The sequence below is a fragment of the Macrobrachium rosenbergii genome, chromosome 40, assembly GCF_040412425.1.
Source record: "Macrobrachium rosenbergii isolate ZJJX-2024 chromosome 40, ASM4041242v1, whole genome shotgun sequence".
In the NCBI taxonomy this organism is placed as follows: Eukaryota; Metazoa; Arthropoda; class Malacostraca; order Decapoda; family Palaemonidae; genus Macrobrachium; species Macrobrachium rosenbergii.
The window spans coordinates 6,931,032-6,953,768 of NC_089780.1; the positions used below are offsets into that span (position 1 = coordinate 6,931,032).

Genomic DNA, 22,737 nt, shown 5'->3' on the forward strand with positions numbered 1-22,737 from the left:
CTTCAGCCTTATTATTAGTATTGTTGTTGATGCTGTTGTAATTCTTCATATCCTTACTCTTTCTCACAATATATTAGGCAAGATTCAGTAAATGGATGTATGAAATTTGAAAGACATCGTCAAATTGTCTGTAGATAATGTTACCTATACATTGCTCCAAATCAGGACATTGCGGATTATCTTGGGTAACATATGCTTAGTTAGGTTGCATCCTTGAACACCTTAATTTATGTATTGTCATTCCAGTTGCCCCAATTTTGAACAGAACATTTTATAAATCACTATGAGACAGAGCTTTTTTGTTACTTGAAATGAGTTTTAATTACAAACCCTTTTATCATACATTGCCAGCTGTGCGAGATCATACTACAGTACTTTTATCCCAACCTTTCAGATCAAGTCCTCTTCATCCTCTCTCTTCACATGGTCAAATCATATCACTCTGACACATCATTCTGTTTCCCAGCAGCTAGGCACCACTTCTCTCTGCTACTTTCTCTTTTTTTGCTGTCTTCCAACCACATTTCAGCCACGAATAGAAGCATTCAGTTGCCTTCTTGCTTCAGAATCTCTTATTCTCATTGTTAGTTCCCATGTTTCAGCTGCGTTGAGTAGTACAGCTCTTATACACCTGTCACAAGTTTCTGCATTAGTTTAAAAATATATTAATTAGTTACCAGTAGTCCAGCAATCTCTCTCTATTTCGTGCAAGTGGTTGCTGCTCATTTTGTTTTTTTATTTCCCTCTCATGATATTCCAAATCCTTCTTCCCCTGTTTTTGATCTTATACTTTAATGGCGTAAAAAATCTCATATTCCTTTTATATTTCACAAGACTGAGCACCTCATGACACTGCAGCATCCACATGACTGTTTTACAGACAGTACATTTTCATATGCTTCCATTCCATTAACCATTATCTTTGCCATATTTACATTGATTTGCCATCCTTGCTTCCCCATTCCACTCTAAAAATCATCTTGTACACAAAGATGGATTATGTAGGCTAAAGGATTTTCACAGTGAATCATATTGCTTCTAATTGCAGATGATATATATTTGTATCTAGTGATAACATCATTTACACTTGGTGTTGTAGTATGAGGGGAGAATTACAATAATGATTTGAAAGCTGCATTAGTATTGTATAATTTTTGTATATGTTTTTCATCAGTATGTATTTATTATTATTAACCGTTCGTATCTTGTTTGCAGACTAGAAAGATATGACTGCAACTGCCAAGTTGGAACAAGTGAGGAGTGCATGATTCTCGCCGACGACGAACACTTGTGCCACGCGCACAGCGACCAGCATTCGCAGTCTTCGGCACATTCTAGGTCGCGATCGCCATCTCGAGTGACGGACAGCACGGATCACTCTACGTCCTTCAACTTTGACATGTCCAATCGGGTGGGTAACAGGTGGCAGACGCTGTTCTTTCTACCGTTGTTTCTGTTGATGTTGATTGTCAGTAAGTTCATCAAACTACAGTAGTTATTACGTGGGATATTTTTTGTTTCATATTCTGTAGTGCTAAATGCTTTGCATTTTAATCAGTTTGTCAAACACTGTATTTATGATTGTTTCTGTTTGATTAGAGTTTCAAAAACTTGTCTATATTGATTATGATTTTTCTTTATACGGTTGCAAGACCACAGTTAATACGACACTTGCCTCTCTCTCTTTTGAATTCATACGGGCATTCTTCTGTAGATACTTAAACTGCATTGTGCTAAAGGTACTTTACCATAGTCTTTCGAGCCATTTATAGACCACAGCGCAAATGGGATGTGAGAGATTTAACCGCACTGCTTAACAACAAAATTGCAAAGAAGAGAATGAACTCAAATTTTTCATTTGTACATATTAATGTTGCTTGTTATTGTTGCTCTTGGTAGGGGGCCATCTTTCAGGTCAGTTTAATAAACCTAGTCCCTAGTTTTTAGAAGGTACTGTGTACTCTCTCTTTCCAGAGAAAGTAGTCTAATGTGTGCTTTTTCTTTATTTTTGAAGTAATAAGGTACTCTCTTTCAAACTGCAAGTTTGTTGTAATGCTTACATAAGATGTAGATTTTACCGGAACTGTACTGCACTGTAAACTTGTCCCTCTAGACACAGTTACTAATTTCTCCTTCTTCTTCTCCTCATGTTTTCCTGGGAAGGTTTCAAGAATCCTGACCTGACTTGGAGATCCACATTTGTTTCGGATTCTCACTGAACATTGGCATCTCTTTAAGATTGTATGTTCTATGTTGCTTGATGGCTATTCACCAGTATTATTATACAGAAAATAAATCCCTAATCATATGGAACAAGCCCACAGGGGCCATTGACTTGAAACTCAGGCTTCCAAAGGAATGGTGTTCATTTGAAAGATAACAGGAGGTAATAGGAAACATAAAAAGGAGAGATCACTTATTAGAAAAGAAAAAGATACATTAATAAATTAATAGATAAATAGATAAATTTTTTTGTTTACCACAGACAAGGATTTCTGTTCCACAATTTATTTTTAGTATAATGGTCCTATAAAGTACCAACTCACTTCTGCTTTGCAGTGCAGATCAAAATTTAAGTGGAACAGTTGTGAATAATAGCACTGATTGAAAGTAGAACTTGAACTTGAAGACCAGCACTTAAAGACCAAAGATTTTATCTAACTGATAACGAAAAGTCCAAAGTAAAAATCCACTGAGTTTCACCAAGAAAATCACACCAAAAAAAAATCAAATTCAGACTGGGAAAGTAAGAAAAAAAACAGAACTTGTATTGACATCAACCATAGTACAGTAGATGTTTGCACTTTAGAACCACAAAGGACGCTTGCTCACGTACCAGAACTAAAAGTTTAGAAAACACTGTTTCTGAATGTATACCTTAAGGATCCAGACTTTATGACTGGTTGCTTTTACGTTAGATGCCATCAGTGAAATCATCCCAGAACATCTTGAGTAGGAAACCATCCTTTCCATGGTCTCCGTTATGTCCGTTGTAGACACTAACTCCCTAAGTGGTTTAGGAATGTAATAAACAGATTACTGTAATCCACTACTTTGACATTAACTTTGTATGGTAGCATTCATTATTTTTATCTTGTGTGTTATGAGTGAAATATTTTTGCCTATTCACAGCCCGTAACTATATGATTGGTTTCAAAGAACACAACGTTTCATTTCCTATAGATACCACTCTTTAAGTGTGAAATGTTAAAGTGTGATTAATTGTCTGAAAGAACTAATACTTCTTTGTTAACATTCTGTGTACTGTTCTTTATTTTCCCGTTCTTTAAATCGTAAATTGTGCGCAAACTAAGAGACTCGATACACAGTTGTATTAACACTCAAAGGACCTCTAACTGAAGATCTGTCGACACCATTTTTGTTATCTTTGTATCTCACGATATTTGTGACACTTGAAACATTATGCAGTTTTATCACGACTAACGACAATACACACCTTCTCTGTCTCATTCATTTGGAAGGACTTTTCTTCAGGAATGTACTTCTACTGCGTACACAAACTTTTGTCTTCACAAGTCACTTAAAAACCTTTAGTTCTAGTGCCTCTGTAGAAGTTATTAAACAAGTTGTTAGTTGCTGGGTATTTCAAGGTGTCAGAAAATGAAGTTGTATGCCAAGGGAAGTTGAATGGTATGGAGAGAGCATGACATCGTAACACTGAGGTAGGCAGTAGTGTATGACCAGTTTTTAGGTACGTATATCATTTGCTGTTGATATACAGTGTTTAGGTAGAGAATAAGTTCAATAACAGATTTGTGTTTTGTGTAACAAAACAAATACTGTTAGTACACTCAGAAAATGGCAACTTAAGGCTTTGTGCCATTGAGGCAGAGATAGAAAAACACTTTGCAGCGTGACTGCATTCAAGAGTTTAGTCTAAAATAGTGAATTTGTGGAAAAAGAGTAGGATGAAAGTAATATTGACCAGATGCATTTTACTGCGCATGTATATATCACAGTGCGATAACTAGGAGGTTCTCTAAAAACAATAATGTGATGAGAAAATTTCTAAATATATTTTTAGCTGTTAAAGTAAGTATTCACTCACCAGGACTAGGGAGAATTTGAATAATTTTGTTCCTTGTTATGTAAAGGTCAGGAAAAGTTATTGCATGTTATATTTTTGTTTTTTTGGAAACAGTGTATTGTTACTTTTTAAAGCAGAAAATATGTATAGAATATTCAGTGTTAGGTGGTCTTATGACCTAGAGATGCAACCACTTGCAACAAAACTCTTTACTAGGCAGAATAGGTACGTAGAGCAAACTTTTAACTTATGGGTGACATAGGGGAGCACTCTGAACACAGTTTTAACTTGGGACCCTGTCTCTTCATATCTGAATGTTCGTAAGTAGGGGGGTGACTGTATTTCACGCATAAAAGATTATACAGGACTTGTAAACAGCCTTTTGGCAAGTCACAATTAGCCCATAATGTCAGAACCATCTTTTCCAAGCAGGAAATCAGATGTCACGTTCTTCCATAGCACTTAACTTCCTTGGTTGAAACGTAACCCAGATACAGTATACACTTTTAATCATCCAACATAGATTATTAATTACTTTTTAAAAAATCTGTTTTACACTTAGGCTTAGCAAAACAAACTCTTTCTCTCTCTCTAACATGTGAACAAGCACATTAATTGATAAATTGGTTCCAGATTGGTATTTTTAAAAGATTCATAAGTGACTGCAATGACTCCTTTGATGGTGCCATCAGCCTATCCGAGCTGCAGCAGGATGGCTACCCACCAACAATGCCAAATGACAAGGAGTACGAAGTAAATCACCAATAGATGTTCTTTTCCATTCACAGTTGTAATTCCTCACTTTTTTCGTGTTACAATCATACATACAATTATACTTAAAAAAAACTTTTTTAACTTTTAGTTCAATCTTTTTATGAATAACAGTACACAGAAATGTTTTTATTTTTTTATTTCATAAGAGTTTTATTTCACGAAATTGATATTCATCTAATTAATTTATGGCAGATTAAGCACACGCAAGGATTTTATTTCAATGTTTTTTGGTCTATTCCATGTCCAGAGGATTGAAAAATAGCATTAGAAAGCATGAAATATTAAGAAGAAGAAGAAAGTTCCTCATACGTTTTTTTTTTTTCAAGATCGATCCTCTGTCGAATAATCCAGTTTTTTAATTGCTTGTCGTGAATTTGCAGGCCCAGCTTCCAAAGGGCATTGAAAACATCAAGCCGCACCTGGAAAACGTGGATAACGTTCCGCTCCTCGTGTCCCTCTTCACCGACTGCACGCCCCCTGCTACGCGCGCGATGCTCTCGATCATGCAGGAGTACACTGAGGTCACCATCGTCATGGGTTCCTCTGCTAATGCGGATAACATGATGTTGTTCATGCAGGCTGATGCGAGGTAAATGTGATTTTCCTTTCACTACGTGAATGTCGTAGGCTGCTGGACGCTATGTAAACGTTTTCGGGTTTTGGGTTACTGGGTATGCCACTATGTTCACTATCTAATTATTTTGGGTTTTGGGTTACTGGATGCTGTAGCGTTACTGTACATTCATTATCTAATCATTTTGGGTTTTGGGTTCCTGGACTATACAACACTATATTCACTATTTAACCATTTTGGGTTTCAGGTTACTGGAAGATGCAGCACTATATTCACTATCTGAACATTTAGGGTTTTGGGTTACCAGATGCTATGACACTACAGTATGTTCACTAACTGATCATTTAGGGTTTAGGGTTACAGGACGATACAACACTAAATTCACTAACTAATCATTTTGGGTTTTGGGTTACTGGACGATATGACACTATTCACTATCTAATCATTTTGAGCTTTGGGTTACTGGAAGATACGACACTATATTCACTATAAACCTTGGTGAACAGTCTTGTGTTAATCACTAAATCTTGTCACGTCACAAGACATTCAATATCATAGTTTTAAATTCTGAACAATTTTACATTCCAGAATTAAATATTTATTTATATTTCCAGCCTCTCAGTAGACCCCCTCTACCCACAAGTGTGCATGCGAGAGCCAGTTTATTCTCGCCAGTCGCCTTCGAAAGGGCCTTTGCCCACGGAGGTCGCTCGGTCGCTAAACACGCTTCCCTGCTCACTCTCATTCCATCCGGATGACAAGGTGTCGCTCGTTCATCTAATTATGGAAGTAAGTATTGGTAATAAGCTCTTCCTAATAGAATCAAAATGCTTGAGAAGTTGTTATTTCACTCTTAATGCAATAATTAAATCTTGGAAAAGAATGATTCATGGTTGAGAATCTGGTATTTTAACTCTCCTTCTGAAAGTTATTAATTAAATGCCAATTATATGTTGGTAAAATTATTTTTATTCATATTAGGTTCCTGGAAAGAAAATGAGTTGCATCTGTTATAAACGAGCTTTTATTTTTGTGTTTGTACTATCAGAATAACGTTCAAGATTTTTTTTTTTATAAATTGCTTGTTATTTGTGTTAAATTGTGTGTATTTGTCAAATACTGATTTTAAGTTAAAATATATAAGTAGACGGAAAAAGTTTCTGTGTACAAAAATGTCTATGTGAATCACAGTTGAATCATGTTCAATAGAATTACCGTATTACACACATGTGAGGGATAAACGCTTAAAGAGCCTAATTGTTTTCCAGTCGCGTCATTACATGCAGCAGGTCGTCAGCTGCTTTCAGTTCTGGGCCTGTTGCTGTATGTCCATCACCTTTTTGCAGCTGCTAGCTGCAATGGCTGCGCTCCCACCCTTATTGTCATCAGGTATATAATTTACCGTTCTCTTGTGAAATTTAGAATAAGCTTATTATCGGTTACAGTGTAGTCTCGTTAAAATTTAGATCCCGTACATTTAGTGTCAGTAATTCAAACAATGTTAAGATTGGAAGGTGAATTTCCCAGCTGATAATTCATAAACTATTTTGAAAAGTGAATAAGAGCTAGACAGGCATTTGTTGTTGAATGTTTGAAATATATTCTGATAACAGGACATTAGGCAAGCTTACTTGTACAGTCTGTTAAATAATTCATGATTTTGTACTCATTTTCATATCTTATATGATTTCACATTAATGTAATATATTTCAAGTAATGTAAAATCTATACAGTACAGTAATATTTGAATAGAACACACAAACAAAACCGACATCTAGAAAGCAACATAGTTATCTATGTTTATCTGTACATAGGTAGTTTTTCAATACTGTATGTGTATATTTTATGTAATAATTTTTCAGGACTGTATATGTACTGTATATATCACGTAATCCCAGTGTGCACGTTTTCAATACAGTGTATCTTGATGTTAAATATGTGATGTACATCATTACTGTAGCTCCATAGCCTATATGTTATCTAGCCTAAGCCAGGCTGCATAATTTTAGCTTGGCTAGGGCCTACGTATGGCTAGAAAACTTTTCTGAAATCTTATTCAGTTGTTACGTTTATGTCGGATGTTCCTTCCCATTTAGTTCAAGTTACTGCGTTCAGTAAGAACACTTTTGTTACTTTTGCATCTTGATATATATTTTTAGAGTAATTCAGGATGTCTTGGAAAGAGATTTCTTATTTAAGAGTTCATGAATTCTTTATTAGATCAATCTCAGGTCCCAGAGAACTTGTGAGTATCCAGAATAGCACAGATTTTAAAATTCCTAATTCCTTTTGTGCCCACAGGTGACGTTTTGTGGCTGACGTGCATCATCATTCCCGTCCTCTCCATATCTCTGGTGGCAGCTCCGACAAACCCGTGCGTCATGAATCAGGCCACGGGGAAGAATGTGGTCGTGCTGAATAAGCAGGTTTGTGATCTATGTCTCATTGTCTTGTGACTGGGGATTGTGTGTCCACATACACAAGGCAGTATAGTGTATGATTACAGTAATGGGTTTGTAGGAAAAAACCATTTTTGTAATAAAAATATTAGTTTTTAAGAATTTTGCGCTTATTCTAATGCAGATGTTTAAATTTGAACTTGAATGGTTGAAAAGCTGTTGCCAGAATAGTTTTATTCCAAATGGTTAAACAGTCTTTCCTTACTCTGTTAAGTCTCCAGTGAGCTCCATTCTTCCATACGAAAATATGTACATCAAAAAGTAACCTATAAATTAACCCTGACATAATATGTAAAACCAGTTTATCTTGACTTTTCTCCTTTTAATGTTCTAATTGTTGTAGAATACTTAACTGCACATTAGCATCTCACTCCTTCATGTTCTTGCAGATATTTCAGTACGTGTTCCTCTATTACGTCTGTAAATTTGTCCCATCTGTGGTGGTTGTATTGCTGTGCGGGGGAATCACCCTAGCCAGATTCTGCTTGGACATCGCTCAGCAGCAGAACTCAACGTGTTATTACATATACCCAGATGTGGTAGTTCCTAATGTTGCTAATGGCAGGTGAGAAGATTCAGTTATTATTAATTTTATATCACTGAAATAATTTGGAAATTCTTTGCCATGTTTAAATGTTTGTTACTTTGTTGTGCTTGATAAGCAAAGTAGTATTCTCGTGACTTTTAAGCACAAAGACTCTGATATTAATTTTGTAGCATATTACGGGAATAATTTGGAAGTTCTTTGTCATACTTAAATGATTGTTACTTTGTTGTGCTTGATAAGTAAAGTAATATTCTCGTGACTTTTAAGTATAAAGATTCGGACATTAATTTTGTATCATATTACGGGAATAATTTGGAAGTTCTTTGTCATACTTAAATGATTGTTACTTTGTTGTGCTTGATAAGTAAAGTAATATTCTCGTGACTTTCCAGCACAAAGACTTTGATATTAATTTCATATTGTATTACTGGAATAATTTGGAAAATCTTTGCCACGTTTAAATGATTACTTCGTTATGCTTGATGAATAATTAATATCCTGGTGACTTTTCAGTACAAAGACAGAAGAGCATTATACGTGGAAGGGATGGGGTGACCAGCATAATCATTCCCTCAGTGCCGTTCAGAACGGAGTGGCGTTTTTACTAGTCCTTTACTTTTGTAAGTGTTAAGTTTTTTGTCTGTATTATTGTGGATTTCACTCTGTGATGTAATATTATTAAGCATTGGTAAAATAAGGGGCTTTTATTTTTTTAAAGAATAATTTACTATAGATTTTTCATTATAAAGTTAAGACAAAATCTTATTTTCAAGGCCCCCAAGTTTATGAAGTGGAAAATTGTCGCTTTTTGTATTTGGAAAATTTGATAAGTACTTTTCTTTTCTTTTTTTTAGAACCAGGGTAGCAGAAAATATCGTTTTTTGTAGTGTAAAGTACCATATAAGTAAAGGCTACAATACTAACCTTAAGTGAAATATAAAAACTGAATATAAATTGCCTAAAAATTTTAGTTCATCCGGACTTTCCAGGTATGATCTCTGTATCCTTTGTCCATCGGATGTACCAACTCTGGAAGAGGAATCCCTTGACCAACAAGTGGTGGGCAGCTAGTATTTTTGTAGTGTAAGTATAATAGATTTATGAGACTACAGAAATTGCTTAACTCATTACTGTAGTTTCTGATGAAAGAGATTTTCTGTAGTTAATTATTTTGTTACCGTACACAAAATTCATATTTCATCTTTCTTTCATTGGTCTTGGCTTTTGTTTGCTGAATATGTTGGTTTTGTGGTGTTCTGTAAATGTTATGGAGATATCACTAAATTAAAGTCTTGAAATTTAATTGGCAAGTAAGGTCAAATTGTTGATAGTGCTAAGCATTATTTCATGACAAATTCTATCTTTTCCCTTTTCCCTTTCTAATATCTTAATTATGTCAAGGTTCACGAACACACTAATGAATACGACGATGAAGGACGACTGACGAGTGCTGGTATAAAAATGCTGTCAAGTTATTCCTTGTTGGTTGATTTATATATGATTAGTGCTATTTTAGTGTTCTGTATTATATTTTTTTATGATTAACCAACTTTTTTTTTTACTGAACCTTGAAGTGTATAATGTAACCAGTAATTTTTAAATTAAAACTTGACAATGCTTTAAAATTTTAATCAAAAAATTCTTTCAAGAGAACATCTGTAATTAAAAATTCACTCTTGCAAGAATTCATCTGTTTGGGGTGCATTCAGACAAAATAGGCCAGCTGATATCTCACAAACTCTTCAGGGCAAAAGAGCACATAAGTATGGTTCATATGCTTGAAATCATAATAATTCCAATAAACCATTTCAGGTTGGTGCTTCAGGTCGTATACGGAAGCATATCGATATCCCTGCATTCGTCCTCGGAGACTGCAGGACCTTCTTTGGCCGACATCCCCATATGGCTGTGGTTGATCGCGTTTGTCTGGCCGATCATGTTGATCCCCATAAACGAACTCATAAAAAGACGTGAAATAAGGTATGTAGTGGTGATTGATGTATGTATTTTTACAGGGTATAGTGTTATGTTCGTCTTTTGAATGTTTAAAGTTGTCTTTCTGTTAAATGTTTGCCAGGCATTTGTTTGTTAGAAGTAAAGACACCCTGCATTTGAAAAAAGAATATCACTTTAAAATCACAAGTTTGTAATTCATTTAGGAAAAAATTAAAAGCGTCTTCTCTCTGCAGGGTGAACGTCCGATACCAGAAGAGAGCGAGACTTGAATTTGGGACGAAGTTAGGTATGAATTCTCCTTTCTAAAAAATTCACCAGCACCTCAAATTCAGTACAATGTAGATGTCGGTGTCTTACGGCTGCTCTAGGATACGTATTACTAAGTGTTCTTTTCACGTGATGAGAATTCACAGCCGATCTGAAATTGTTCGTGTAAGATATGATATGTATATACTGTGTATATGTATGAATAACAGTGTTATGTATATCTAGAGAATAGAAGAAGAATGATGAACATTTTATACTGAGATAGTCATAATTTTTGTCTTAAGCTTAAGAATGAACATTTTAATATAAATATATACTTGTAAGTCCACAATGAATTGTATTCAGCTGTTGTTGCATTGAATATTGCAATATTTTAATAATCAGTGTTATGAAATTTATTTTTATTATGCAAAAATGTTTATATTGTACAGTAACCAAGTTATCCAAACACAATATTCATGTGATGTAATGGAATTGATTGCCATTAAAAAGGTTGTGATACGGAAGTTTAGTCTGCATTGTCTGCCACATTACTTAGGTGTATGTTATGGAATTTTTAAGAAAATGTAGCAATTGTTTGAGTTTAAATGTGTGGTCACATTGAGCTGACTTTGTTCCTGCAGAAATACAAACCATCACCCTTTATATGGGAGTATCCTAGGTACAAGCTGAAATTGTCATTGAACTTGGTACTTTCTACTGCAGTGAAGACGATGTCTGTCTGCACTCTCACTCTGTTGAGTACTGTGTCTCGTTGTCGTTGAATACTTGCTTTCTCTTTCTTTATAACAGGCTTTCCTGAAATGTTTGTTTTCGTATCAAATATGGAGAAAAAATATGAATCTGAGCATCTGTTCATCACATGGCAAACTTCCTCATCCACCTTCATCAAGATAAACTCCTCTGAGTCTCTTGCAGTGAAAGGCTAATGACAGTCCTGTCCCAGGCCTTCAGACTGAAGGGTGTAGATCTCTCCACTTTGGTGTTATCCATACTTATGAGGAGTTAAGAAGTCTTTCTCTCCTCATGAACTTCCTTCTCACGAGTAGGATGTATTCCTTGTCCTGTGTAGCCTAACCTGGGAGCCCCAGGCCCAGGCTTCAGAGAGATATTTTTCCTGCAAGACACTGTTCCTTCTGACTTTGCCACCTGTTTTACCAAGGCCAAAGTTACATGGCCTCTCTCATCTAGTCCTGCATTCAGAAGCATAAGGATCCCTCTCCTTGTTCCCATGTCCATGGCAGAAATTCACAGCCCATATAAGCTCCTGATGAGAAATTTGAGTGTCTCTATTTCCTCCCTAGAAGACTTTAGTTGTGATGACCCAGACGAGGGTATGTCTGGTGTGAGCCATAAAGATACTGCTGTACCTGTACTTGTAAAGGACCCAGTCTCTGCATCCAGTGTCAATGCCTCTTCTTCAGTTGGGAAGTGAGACCATTTTGAGTGGTATTCATGTGTGGAAGTCTAAGGGTGGTCTTATAGCCGGGGTGAAGTGAAAGTGAGCCCCTTCCTGGGCAGGCTGATCCCCTGTCTGGGTAAGCCTGTGGGTAGTCCAAAGTGAGGGAGTTTCTGCCAGGTGGACTCTGAGTTGCTCTCGTGGCCTGGAGTTGGGGCACAGGCAGAGGACTTGCTGTTGTGTAGTGCAGGGAACAGGGTCTTCCTGGAGTGCTTATCCCGATGTCTGCTAGCATTTGAGAGTGCAGCTGTTGAGACCCGATAGATGGTGACCTATGCCTGGTGAGGATGAGATCAGAGGAAAATTTTGGCTGAGGTCCAAAGCAGTTGTGATGTGCAGTTGATTGTCACAGCAGGGTACATGGGCAAAAAACTAATTGAACTATCCAGTAGCAGGTTCCTTACAAAGTCTTCATCAGGCATTGGGTAGAATGAGTTTCATCTGGCAAAGCGAACGATTAGAGGCCTTGGTGGTGCAATGCCATCAACCTATTCTCAGACTTGAAGTGGTGAGATGTCGAGCTCATCGAATCATGAAGCTCTCTGATGCAAGAGTCAGAATGCATGGTGGGCCACTTTTTGGTAAGCAGAACTGGTGCCGTGGGATGAATCAACTGCACAAGGTATGGAGCCTAAACAAAGGCTAATGTAGATACTAACAAGTTCAACGGCCATTTCAGCTCACGCTGAGGACGCTCCATATAAAAATCATGTTTGCACACCTAGAAAAAATACAAATTACCTTAAAAATTTGTTAAATTTGCCAAAAACTAGATCTGAAATGCAGGAATAAAAATCTGTGTTAATATATAAATAAAAGAAATTCAGGTTCAATAATCTGAATTCTAATTATACATTTATTTAAATTACAATGTTTTATGCACAATGAAGAGACCAAATGCATACACAGAATTATAGAGCACATCACCACATGAAATCATATGACATATAAAACATACAATAAGACATTAGTACCTTTGTAAGCCTTGGGTAACTTTATACACTGGAATGCTGAGTAATTATATCCAATGAAGTAGAAAATGAATGAATGGTGTGGATTCTGTATAGAAACTCATGTAAAAAAAAATATGTTAAGGAAATGAGTATTTAGGACTTCTTAAAAATACATGACTTAACATCTTAAATATAATAAAATATAGTTCTAATTGTTGAGATTTGAATGGGTGAGAATCAATTGCACTTTTTAAAAGGTTTAAAGGTTAAGGTTTTCACAAGGTGATCACAGAACTCAAAAAAAAGGAAACAAGATTTTTTGAGAATACTTCTGGAGGACATTTTCATTCACAGGGTAATTATTAATAATAATAATGATGCTTTTTTTGCAGGTGAAAAACAATATAAATATCAATACCTTCATTATATTATTTTTTATCTTTTGCATAGTTCATTATAATACAATTTTTTTTTTAAATAGGCCAAACTTTTTGATATGTGACAAAGCAGCCGTTATGAGAATCCGTTTTTGACCTCTGGAAATGATGTATTTCAAAGTATAATGAAAAATATATACTGTACTGTACAACCAACTTTAAAGTTGCCAAGGTAGTAAGACCCTGAATACTGATACCAAAAAATAAGATAATATTATTAAGTAGTTAAACCAGACCAAGAATACAGATGACATTCCATTGGTGGCTCGCCAGATATTTGCTCTTGAATCTTTATACCAAACTGATTCCGAGAACAAAACCATTATAGTACAAGATTAATAATAGACATGAATTTATTCTAGGAACAATAACCTACCAATAATTTTTACATTGAAAATCCAGGAACCTCCGGTGTGGCTTCCCTCTAAAAAAAAAAATTATAAGAAAATAAAATTACATTTGTTGCATATACTGTAAATACCATCTCAAAGAAAGTAACTTAGTATTTAAACATTTAAACACTTACAAGTTTTATTAAGTTGTAAATATAAATTATGTTTTTATGGATAAAAATACTTCAAAAAGTATCCTTTCTTTTTTTTACATCTAACTACATAACCGTAAATCAAAGGCACCATCGAAGTCGTGCATTCTTGTACTCTCAAATTAATGTAATACAGTATAGCATATTAACAGAATCTTTTATATATATATTTACCAAAATCCACACACAAGAGTTGTTCTTCTACGAAGACATTCCACACTCCAAGGATGAACACATGATTCACAATCATGTCAACCTTTTAGTATTTAACTCTCATCACTCTCCCGCAGGGAATTCATTCAAAGAATAATGCCAAAGGAGGGGTCACATGCTTTTACGACCTTCAGTATTACCAACATCTGTTATTATTAGTTTTCCCCAAACAAGAAGAAATTTTCAGAATTGACTGGATGCTATCATTGATGGCCTGAATTTACTTATGCTGCAGATGGTGCTATTGATACCGAGGGAATTTCTCGACAGATATATATTTGTATATATCAACTAGGCTAAACATGTCTACAGTTTAACATTAATTATCGTTCCGGTATTTTGACCTTTGGGCTTAGGAGAAGATAACGTAACCCAATAACCCAGGTTGTGTCAAAACCACCCTTGGATTCAGAAGTGTTCTGTCTCTTTCCGTAGTTAAAATTAATAAAGTATTTTTTCTTGTGACCACAAATACTCTCGATCTTGAACTAATTCGGTTCTCCAGGTAACTTTTAACACACACCCACGGCTGAAAGATCTGCTTGGTACCTGAATACAATGATTCTATGAATCCAGTTTATCACAGAAAGCTATTCAGGAGTACATACATAAATTTGGGTTAAACTACCTTCTCAAGTGACTACAATTCACAGCATATAATAGAATTATTTGAGAGAAGAGGAGGAAGGCTGAGAGAAAAAAAAATCCTGGGAGGTAAAAAATATATCTGGTGATTCTGATAAGGACTTTTCTCCTTAGCTCACTAAAGGTTTATCACTACAGTATTATATAAACAGCTTTTGCAACCCATTCTCTTTACATTAAAGCTGGTTTTCATCACACACCCTGAAAGCCAATCCTAACTGTCAAATTGGAATTGTGGTGGGAAAGCAGATGGCTCTCGCACGTCACCTACGTTAACTGTTTAGCAAATCATCAGGGAACACACTTACTACCCAGGGAGGGTATTTAAAAGGTTGACTAATAAGACAAGATTATGTACATTTGACTTGTTGGTTGAAATAATCCCAATCACAGCTGCATTACTCACTTTGGCTGCGCTGCCTACAGCAATCATGACAGAAGCACTTGGCCTACCACAGATGGCAAAATTTAAAGCACTAAGAGATGGATTTGTGCTCCCATTAAAGATGGGCGTTTCTAAAGGCAGTTAGCTCCACTTCTCATGCCTAATGAGCAGAATAAGACTAAATTTTTTTTATCTTTCACTTTTTTACCCATTACTCATGTCCTTTTAATTAAGTAGAAGAGTATCTTCACGATCACACAGGAGGAAGAGCCCACAGAGTACACATTTTGTCAGCACTTGTCGAGATGAAGGAGAAATCTGATGGATGCCAGCGACCAGATATGACCTTGTCTTGGTGCTCAGCTACAACGACACTTGGCAAAGGCAGAGTTAAATCACCTGGAAAAGGACATGTGCAGTATAAAACCAAATGACAAAAAGCTTAAATGTTAACATAAATACCTGATAAAAGTTTAAAACAAGTTTTTTTTTAGGTAATTCAAACCATTGCCTTATATAATATTATTATTTTTTTGTATTGAAAAGAATGACCAACTCAAGGGAGTGAATGACACCTCCAAAATAATGGACCGCTTTTCTCTTGCACACCTTCACTCTGTGCAATGTAGTGGGAGGAGGAACCTTGATAAAAGGCAACAGTTTGTATTTATAAAACTTTAACTACAGTGGTGGAAAAATGATTAAAGCTAAGAAATCCCTCTGGTAAGTTAAAAACAAAAAACACCTACATGCAAATTGTGAATGTTATCCCAGTGAGTACTGTCAACATGCTCAAATTTCAAATTAATCACTCACTGCTATGTAATGAACATCTAAAAATTTATTAGAGGTCAAATTTGTTTGGGGCTATTCTTAGTAATATGGCTGGCTGAACTGATAGGATAAAAGTACAGGTTACGACAGCTGCACAGAAAGCTGTAAAGTTCTGTCACATTCAAGGAATGGAAGAATGTTCACGTATCAAGCTAATAAAATGGGTAAGAGTGCCCCAACTCACTTAAATGAAATCTCCATACAAATTTTTTTGTTAGTTGTACATTTAAATACTGTAACAACTTGCTAAAGTAAGAAATGATTTGTAATTTGTGCAAACACTTAACCAACCAACCCAACTTTAATGAAAATATAAAAACTATATTTTACAATCAATCCATAATACGACGAAGTTCACCTACCTTGTAGGTCAGTAAGAACAAGCTTGTTATCATAGCCAGCAGTAAGAAGATAGTAAGCAGAGGGAGAGAACCTAATTGATCGGACGTCCGAAGAATGTGGTCTGAATGCTTGTATGCATCTTGATCCACGCACGTCGTAAAGAGAGCAAACTGAATCCTCGTGACCTGTCACCAAAAGCCTTCCACTTGGGTCCACACACAATGATGCTACAGGCGCTCCCTGCATTAAGATAAAAAAAACAAAGGATTATTGCATATATTTTCTATTTGATCGTGCCTTATAAAGTGAGTTGTTTACTTTTAAGCAAGCCAATCAAGGTTCTTCATCAGCCATTGTTATATTTCAACAGCACATTGATAATCTTGCTTTACTCAAAGGATTTTCTCTAAAGAATTTGCTTATGCATTAAAATTGTTTGAGAAATAAATTCCCTGGAGAATTACTTTATGCTTTACAACTGCTTGAGACCTGAGAAAGTATTGTAGGCTCTGTAGTACAATTCACTTTTGTGCTCTCAAATGAAATTAAGTTTACTTGCGAAAATTCGCTTACTTTTCAAATCAGTACTCATTAACTTGACTACATGATTACAGGTTACCTCTTTTTACGCAATTTATTGGAATTAGTCCCAAAACACTTATAAATCACTGACAAATTTCTGCAAATCAGTGTATGCTTAATAACTTTACTAAAAAATTACAGGGTACCTCAGTTTACAGAATTAATGGAACTGGCCCCAAAACATACTCATAAAAATAAATCGCTGACAAATTTTGAGAAGCAATAATGAGACAATATAAAAGTAGAAAGCAAATCATCGCAATTATTACTTTTTACATTTTGAACACATAAACTTGAATAATTTCTTACCGGCTTCGTTGGTGTGGCCCCTGGCGTAATAACATTGACACAGCCTCGAGTTCTCAAATCCCAGAACCTGACAGTTCTGTCCTGAGAACCAGACACGAACATAGCTCCGCCCCAAGTGTGCAGAGCAAGTATGTGTCCTGAAACGATGTAGGTTAATAAATATAAACATTTTAAAGGATAACTTGAACGGCATACGATTCTCATGAGAGGAAAGATAAGCTTATTTACTTTCATAAAAAGTTATCATGCAACAGGCATATGATTCTTACAAGAGAAAATATAAGTTTATACAAATATGAATATAAAGGAATCTTTGAATAAACCATTTCTGAAATGGACAAACCCATTTAGAGTGGATTACAAATAAAGCAGTCTCACCTGTATGTCCCGAGAGTGCTTGGAAAGGAGTTCCTGTAGCACAGTCTGTAACATAAATCTTGCAATCCCCAGCACCGCCAGAGATGAGAAGGGAGGATTTGTTGCTCGAGTCCTCTATGAAACACATGTCTCTGACTGTGCCGTCGTGCATCGTGAGTTCAATCTCTTGACCTGGTAAAGCAAATATATATTAATAAAGGAAGCAAGTCCTTGGATGCAATTGCATGTCCCTTTCTTGAAGTTTTTGTTAAAGTATTGTACAGTAATTAATTTCATTAGTTTAACTAATCCAGATAGAAACAAAATTCAAAGAAGGAGACTCAGAGATAAGTGAAATTTATGGATAATTAGGATGAGAGTGGAATTACTGACTTTTTAATACTTATAATAAAAAACTAGTTCTTTCATACAAAATCCTGAATCATATATATCCCCAATTTGTGATCTCGAATGTACCCAGACTCAACAGTCTTTTGTTTAACAGACTGAATAAAAATGGCAGTTTCATGATGCCTGTGTCACCTTGGTCCTCAGGTGGCCACCAGTTTACCTTCCTCACTTTGTATGGTCTAAAAATGAGGCTGAAGGAAGGAGCTCACAATATTATTGCAATTTCGGTAGGAGGGCTTAGTTATTAATTATTTACGGGGGCATTTTATACACCTAAGGGATATGGGAGGGTAATTTGGACTTACAAGTCAGGGGGGCCAAGGCTCTGATAACTCAAAAGAGGTTTGATAACAGCAAGGATGAACCTAATTATTTTAAAGTAAAGGTAACACTTTGTCCCACTGAGACGTATGATTGCAAAGAATAACAATACCTCAAATAAAGTGCAGAGTAGCACCAGTTAGTAAAAAAGACTGTTGTTGGGTCTGGGGACATTCAAGATATGAACGTGAGTATATGTATGACTGGTAAGCTGTGACGACACAAATTCAAACCTTACAGATTATACTTTGCCACTAAAGTTACTGTGTATGGCTAGCTGTAAATAATAAATTACTGTACGCTGTGATACAAACGGCAAATTTTCAATATAATCTAAACCTCCATATAAATAAGGTTGATAGCGCTCAACTGTAGCACTGCTAGGAACTGATTGTGAGCACACAACCACTAGTGGGTGATGGTGGCCAGTGTAGCAAAAAAAGGGTACACAGCAAACTGAAATAAATCTGATGAATTATGTCCTTGATGCCTAAATTGTACAAGCAAGAGGAAAGGGCTTATGGATAATCCTTTTGAGAGTCTAGTTAGCTGTTACTTCAAGAATACAATTAAGTACACTGCAGCACTTGGGCTATATTAAAGCGTCAAGGTAATACGTTTACTGAGAACTCAGTAGCGCTTCAACGGATATTACGTTCAAGACTTTAACTCTGCTTTTCAAGCTGTGAATAATACGCCACTCGCATGGAAAATGTTGGAACATCATTTGCAACATTCTCAGAACACACAAGCTGTAATTGATGACGTATTTCCTCCCCTGGCAACTCTTTTCAGTTGGTCGCTTGATGCCTAGATGACTATTTTTTTTCAGTATTCGGCGTTTTCAGAGACAACACGGTTTTGACTTCGTTCTCAATGAATGTCACAAAGAGGAATGTCTTCAGGTGAGATAAATCAAACTAGACGAGGTGTCTGATACTGAAGACATATCTGATGATGAGAGCTCTAGTTCTAAATCCTCCATGATGAGGATATTGAAGAAACAAACTTTTCTTCCAATAGCGGAAGTGAAGATGACTTTTCATTGCCGAGTGACTGGACTCAGAGAGAGAGAGAGAGAGAGAGAGAGAGAGATCCTTTACTTTTGTTGCTGATCCCGGCGTGAAATTTTCAGTTGAGGATAAAGAGAATCCATTAGAATTTTTGAGAAATAATTTGATGATGAAATCATTGATTACATATGAAAGAAACAAACAGATTTGCAAATCAGTTTCTAGATGAGAATGTAGAACATTTGTCTCCACAATCACGAGTACATAGATGGATTTGTGTAGCCCCTGCTTTAGAGATTGCAACAAAAGAATAATAGTGCATGTATGTACAACACTTTTCATTCAGCATTTTGTAGTCTTATGAAATAAAATAATAGTAGTAGTAATAGTTTTTTATCCTATCATTTAATAAAATTCTACCTAACTACAGTACGAATTATAAGCATAAAAATCAATATTAACTTTGAAAACTATCATCAGTGATATGAAGAGCTCATCCGGGGACGCTTAACAGGTTAAGTGAATCTTCCAACCACACAGATTTTATTGAAAATTGAATGCTAAAGGTACTTTAAAATCTAAGGGAGAGAAAATGACAATATTCACTTCTACTCAAAAAATACAGTTCTTCACTCATAAACTGGTACATATACATGACCTAAAAGACAAGGATATAAATGGTCAAATTAACTCTATAACCTCTCACTATGAATCAAGGTGATTTAGCAAGTATGAACAAGCAGAGAACAGGTAGGAAAGTAACGAGGGTGAGAAACACGAAGGCAAAACATATAAAGTGAGTTTCAGACAGAGAGAGCAAACAGCCAAAAACAAGCGTCCAGTATTAGAAGAAGTAGTATGCAGGAAACGATCAAAACCCCATTTCCGTACGTTACGTGTATAACTTGACACGCACCACCGTACTTAAAACACCAATTTATTAAAGTTGCCTAAAATTAAACCTATGTGGAAAAAGTCAAGTGGGTGAACTTAATACTAAGATAAAATAACATCCCCCCCCATACTGTGCTTAACTGTGGAACAAGGGCACACTTATCAGCATCTTCTGTACCCTACGAAGCATCACACACTACAAACTCAGTTCCTTAAAGCATATCTCATTGTCACTAACTCACAATAACGATGATGACCAACAACACAGCTATACTTCCCATAAGCCGCAGGGTTCGATTTTATGAAACCAGGCAAAGAATTACCATCTAAGTATTCAAGCGCAATTATTCTCAGGAAAAAAAATGTGTAATGAATCATTACGTATGCTTTTGGGATTAATTTCCCAGATGATTATAACCACTGCACATCAGTGAATAAACTGATCAGCACTTTGGGTAATTTCTGGGTTCAAAAACTGGCATGCTTATTTCAATTTACCCAAATTTGAAATGCTAATGTTTATTCAGATAGACAGCAGATTCCAGAATTACAGAATACCAAAATTATCTTTTTAAAATTTTGTATCATTAGAAAATATCAACTTCAGCCAAAACGATTTAAATGACTTGTAAAACACTTATACAGATATCAATTCTTTGCATTTTAATAAAAACTTATTATATACGTAAGTATGAAGTGGATCATGGCCACAGTAAAGAATTAAACTGCTTATCTTTTCAAACTTCATGCAAAGTGGTTATAAGTCATCTTGGATGTCAGATGCATCGTTCATTGTGGGTTAGTCGATTCCATGCCCTCTGGCATTTCAAAAAGCTAAGCGGGAACAATTTCTATATTGTTCGTTATGTCAAACAAGAGAAGAGTACTATGGCTATAGAGGTGTTAACCTAACCATTATGCCTTTGTTAACATTAAGAAAAAATTATTAAAAAAATCAATCATTTATATAGCTTGCTTTAACTGAAGCTTTACTGTCAAAAACTACAAAACAAGGCGTCCCATCGATCACTGAGTTTTGAAAACACCAAATACATCTAGAGTAACATCCTAAGTAAGTCTAAGATTCAATTCTTTTGATGCTAATCGCTACACAAAATATTGTGGCCTACAGTGCCATCATTTTGTAGGCAGACTAATATTTGCATAGGATCTCTAAAAGGCAGTATGCTTTCCACATAACTAAACGAAGCTGAAAAAACAGATGCCGTTAATGAAAAGAAAATAAAAAAGGTCAGAAAACATCTTACTTGGAGAACTTTCCCCTTCTTCAATATCTGTTAGTGGAAACAGTTGGGAAGTTAGTTCATATATTTCTGCTTCAACTGCAAAATAATTGCATGTGTGTACATTTAAATAAATCAGAAACAAATGATTCCTACAACTGAAATTGGCAAAAAGTCTCGGTCGATCACGTGTTGAGACTGTCACCTTCCGTCAAGCGTGTGTTTAAGGTTAGGCGTAACATACCACACAAAAACAACAGACATTTTAATCCTTGCTTGAACAAGAATGCTCATACAGCAGTTTATTCAAATTCTCCAGTATTAAATCTTTATAACATCTTTAGAAAAAAACAGGTATACACTGTGAAAATAACCAAATAAAACTGACCTATTACAACAGGAATGGTATAACTGGATTAAGTTCTGTGACTATTAAATGTCATATCCTGCATTTATCATGGTATAAAACAATACAATGAACTGAACACTGAAGTGACAGCCACAACATGATATCAACAGCAAAAGCTACAGAGAACGGGATCTTTGACACGTCATATCATCATGCAAACACACAACATACAACGGCCGACAGTGATTTGTAAAGCTTACCGTCAACACTGCATGAGTCCGCATTGAACTTCATGAGCTTAACCGTTTTGTCGTTTGACCCCGTGGCCACCAGGTCTCCCATGGGGCTCCATGCCAAGCAGTAAATCGATCCCTTGTGGTGTTTAGTTCGCTTGAAGAGGACTGTGGGCTGGTAGGTAGTGTGGTCCTCTCTGAAATCATGGCATCAATTGTTAATTAACTTATATAATTTTCAATACTGTGCTTCAAAAAACCTTAACCACAACACTACACAGTTGCAGATTTTAACCTAAATCTTGGTTAATCAATTTGAACAATGACAAACCTTCAATATACGGTATATAAAAATGAACTGTTATTGGAATATCAAATTTAAGCCAAAGGCCAAGCGCTAGAACTATGAGCTCATTCGGCGCTGAAACTGAAACACAGTAAAAAGGTTTGACAGGTGTAACAGGAGGAAAACCTCGCAGTTGCACTGTGAATCAACTGTTGGGAGAGGGTGGAAAATTAGAAGAAAGATTATGAACGGAGGTACAGTAAGAGGAATAAAAGGGGTTGCAGCTAGGGCCTGAAGGGAC

At 35.8% G+C, this 22,737-nt stretch overlaps 2 protein-coding genes across 32 annotated transcripts in view; one reads left to right on the top strand and one right to left on the bottom strand.

Moving 5' to 3' along the window:
* The window catches only part of l(2)k05819 (transmembrane protein 94-like protein l(2)k05819), a 41,940-nt gene extending 30,809 nt beyond the window's left edge, over positions 1-11,131 (top strand). For 16 of the 26 annotated variants that reach the window (XM_067083004.1, XM_067083006.1, XM_067083009.1 and 13 more), the window contains 10 exons: positions 1,216-1,411; positions 5,203-5,411; positions 6,011-6,185; positions 6,665-6,785; positions 7,698-7,822; positions 8,245-8,420; positions 8,916-9,022; positions 9,392-9,485; positions 10,215-10,382; positions 10,592-11,131. In XM_067083004.1, coding sequence (XP_066939105.1) covers positions 1,216-1,411; positions 5,203-5,411; positions 6,011-6,185; positions 6,665-6,785; positions 7,698-7,822; positions 8,245-8,420; positions 8,916-9,022; positions 9,392-9,485; positions 10,215-10,382; positions 10,592-10,664 — 1,444 coding nt within the window. In that variant the 3' untranslated portion in view covers positions 10,665-11,131. Of the gene's footprint in view, positions 1-1,215; positions 1,412-4,681; positions 4,802-5,202; positions 5,412-6,010; positions 6,186-6,664; positions 6,786-7,697; positions 7,823-8,244; positions 8,421-8,915; positions 9,023-9,391; positions 9,486-10,214; positions 10,383-10,591 lie in introns of all 26 variants that reach the window. The other 10 variants (XM_067082996.1, XM_067083001.1, XM_067083003.1 and 7 more) reach the window with 1 other exon arrangement.
* A 1,795-nt stretch (positions 11,132-12,926) lies between these two features.
* LOC136826079 (WD repeat-containing protein 47) overlaps positions 12,927-22,737 on the bottom strand; it is a 76,131-nt gene continuing 66,320 nt past the window's right edge. For all 6 annotated transcript variants that reach the window (XM_067083028.1, XM_067083025.1, XM_067083026.1 and 3 more), the window contains 5 exons: positions 22,178-22,347; positions 17,707-17,877; positions 17,329-17,465; positions 16,458-16,677; positions 12,927-15,660 (listed from right to left, as the gene is read on the bottom strand). In XM_067083028.1, the coding sequence (XP_066939129.1) occupies positions 15,515-15,660; positions 16,458-16,677; positions 17,329-17,465; positions 17,707-17,877; positions 22,178-22,347 (844 nt within the window). In that variant the 3' untranslated portion in view covers positions 12,927-15,514. The remainder of the gene's footprint in view (positions 15,661-16,457; positions 16,678-17,328; positions 17,466-17,706; positions 17,878-22,177; positions 22,348-22,737) is intronic.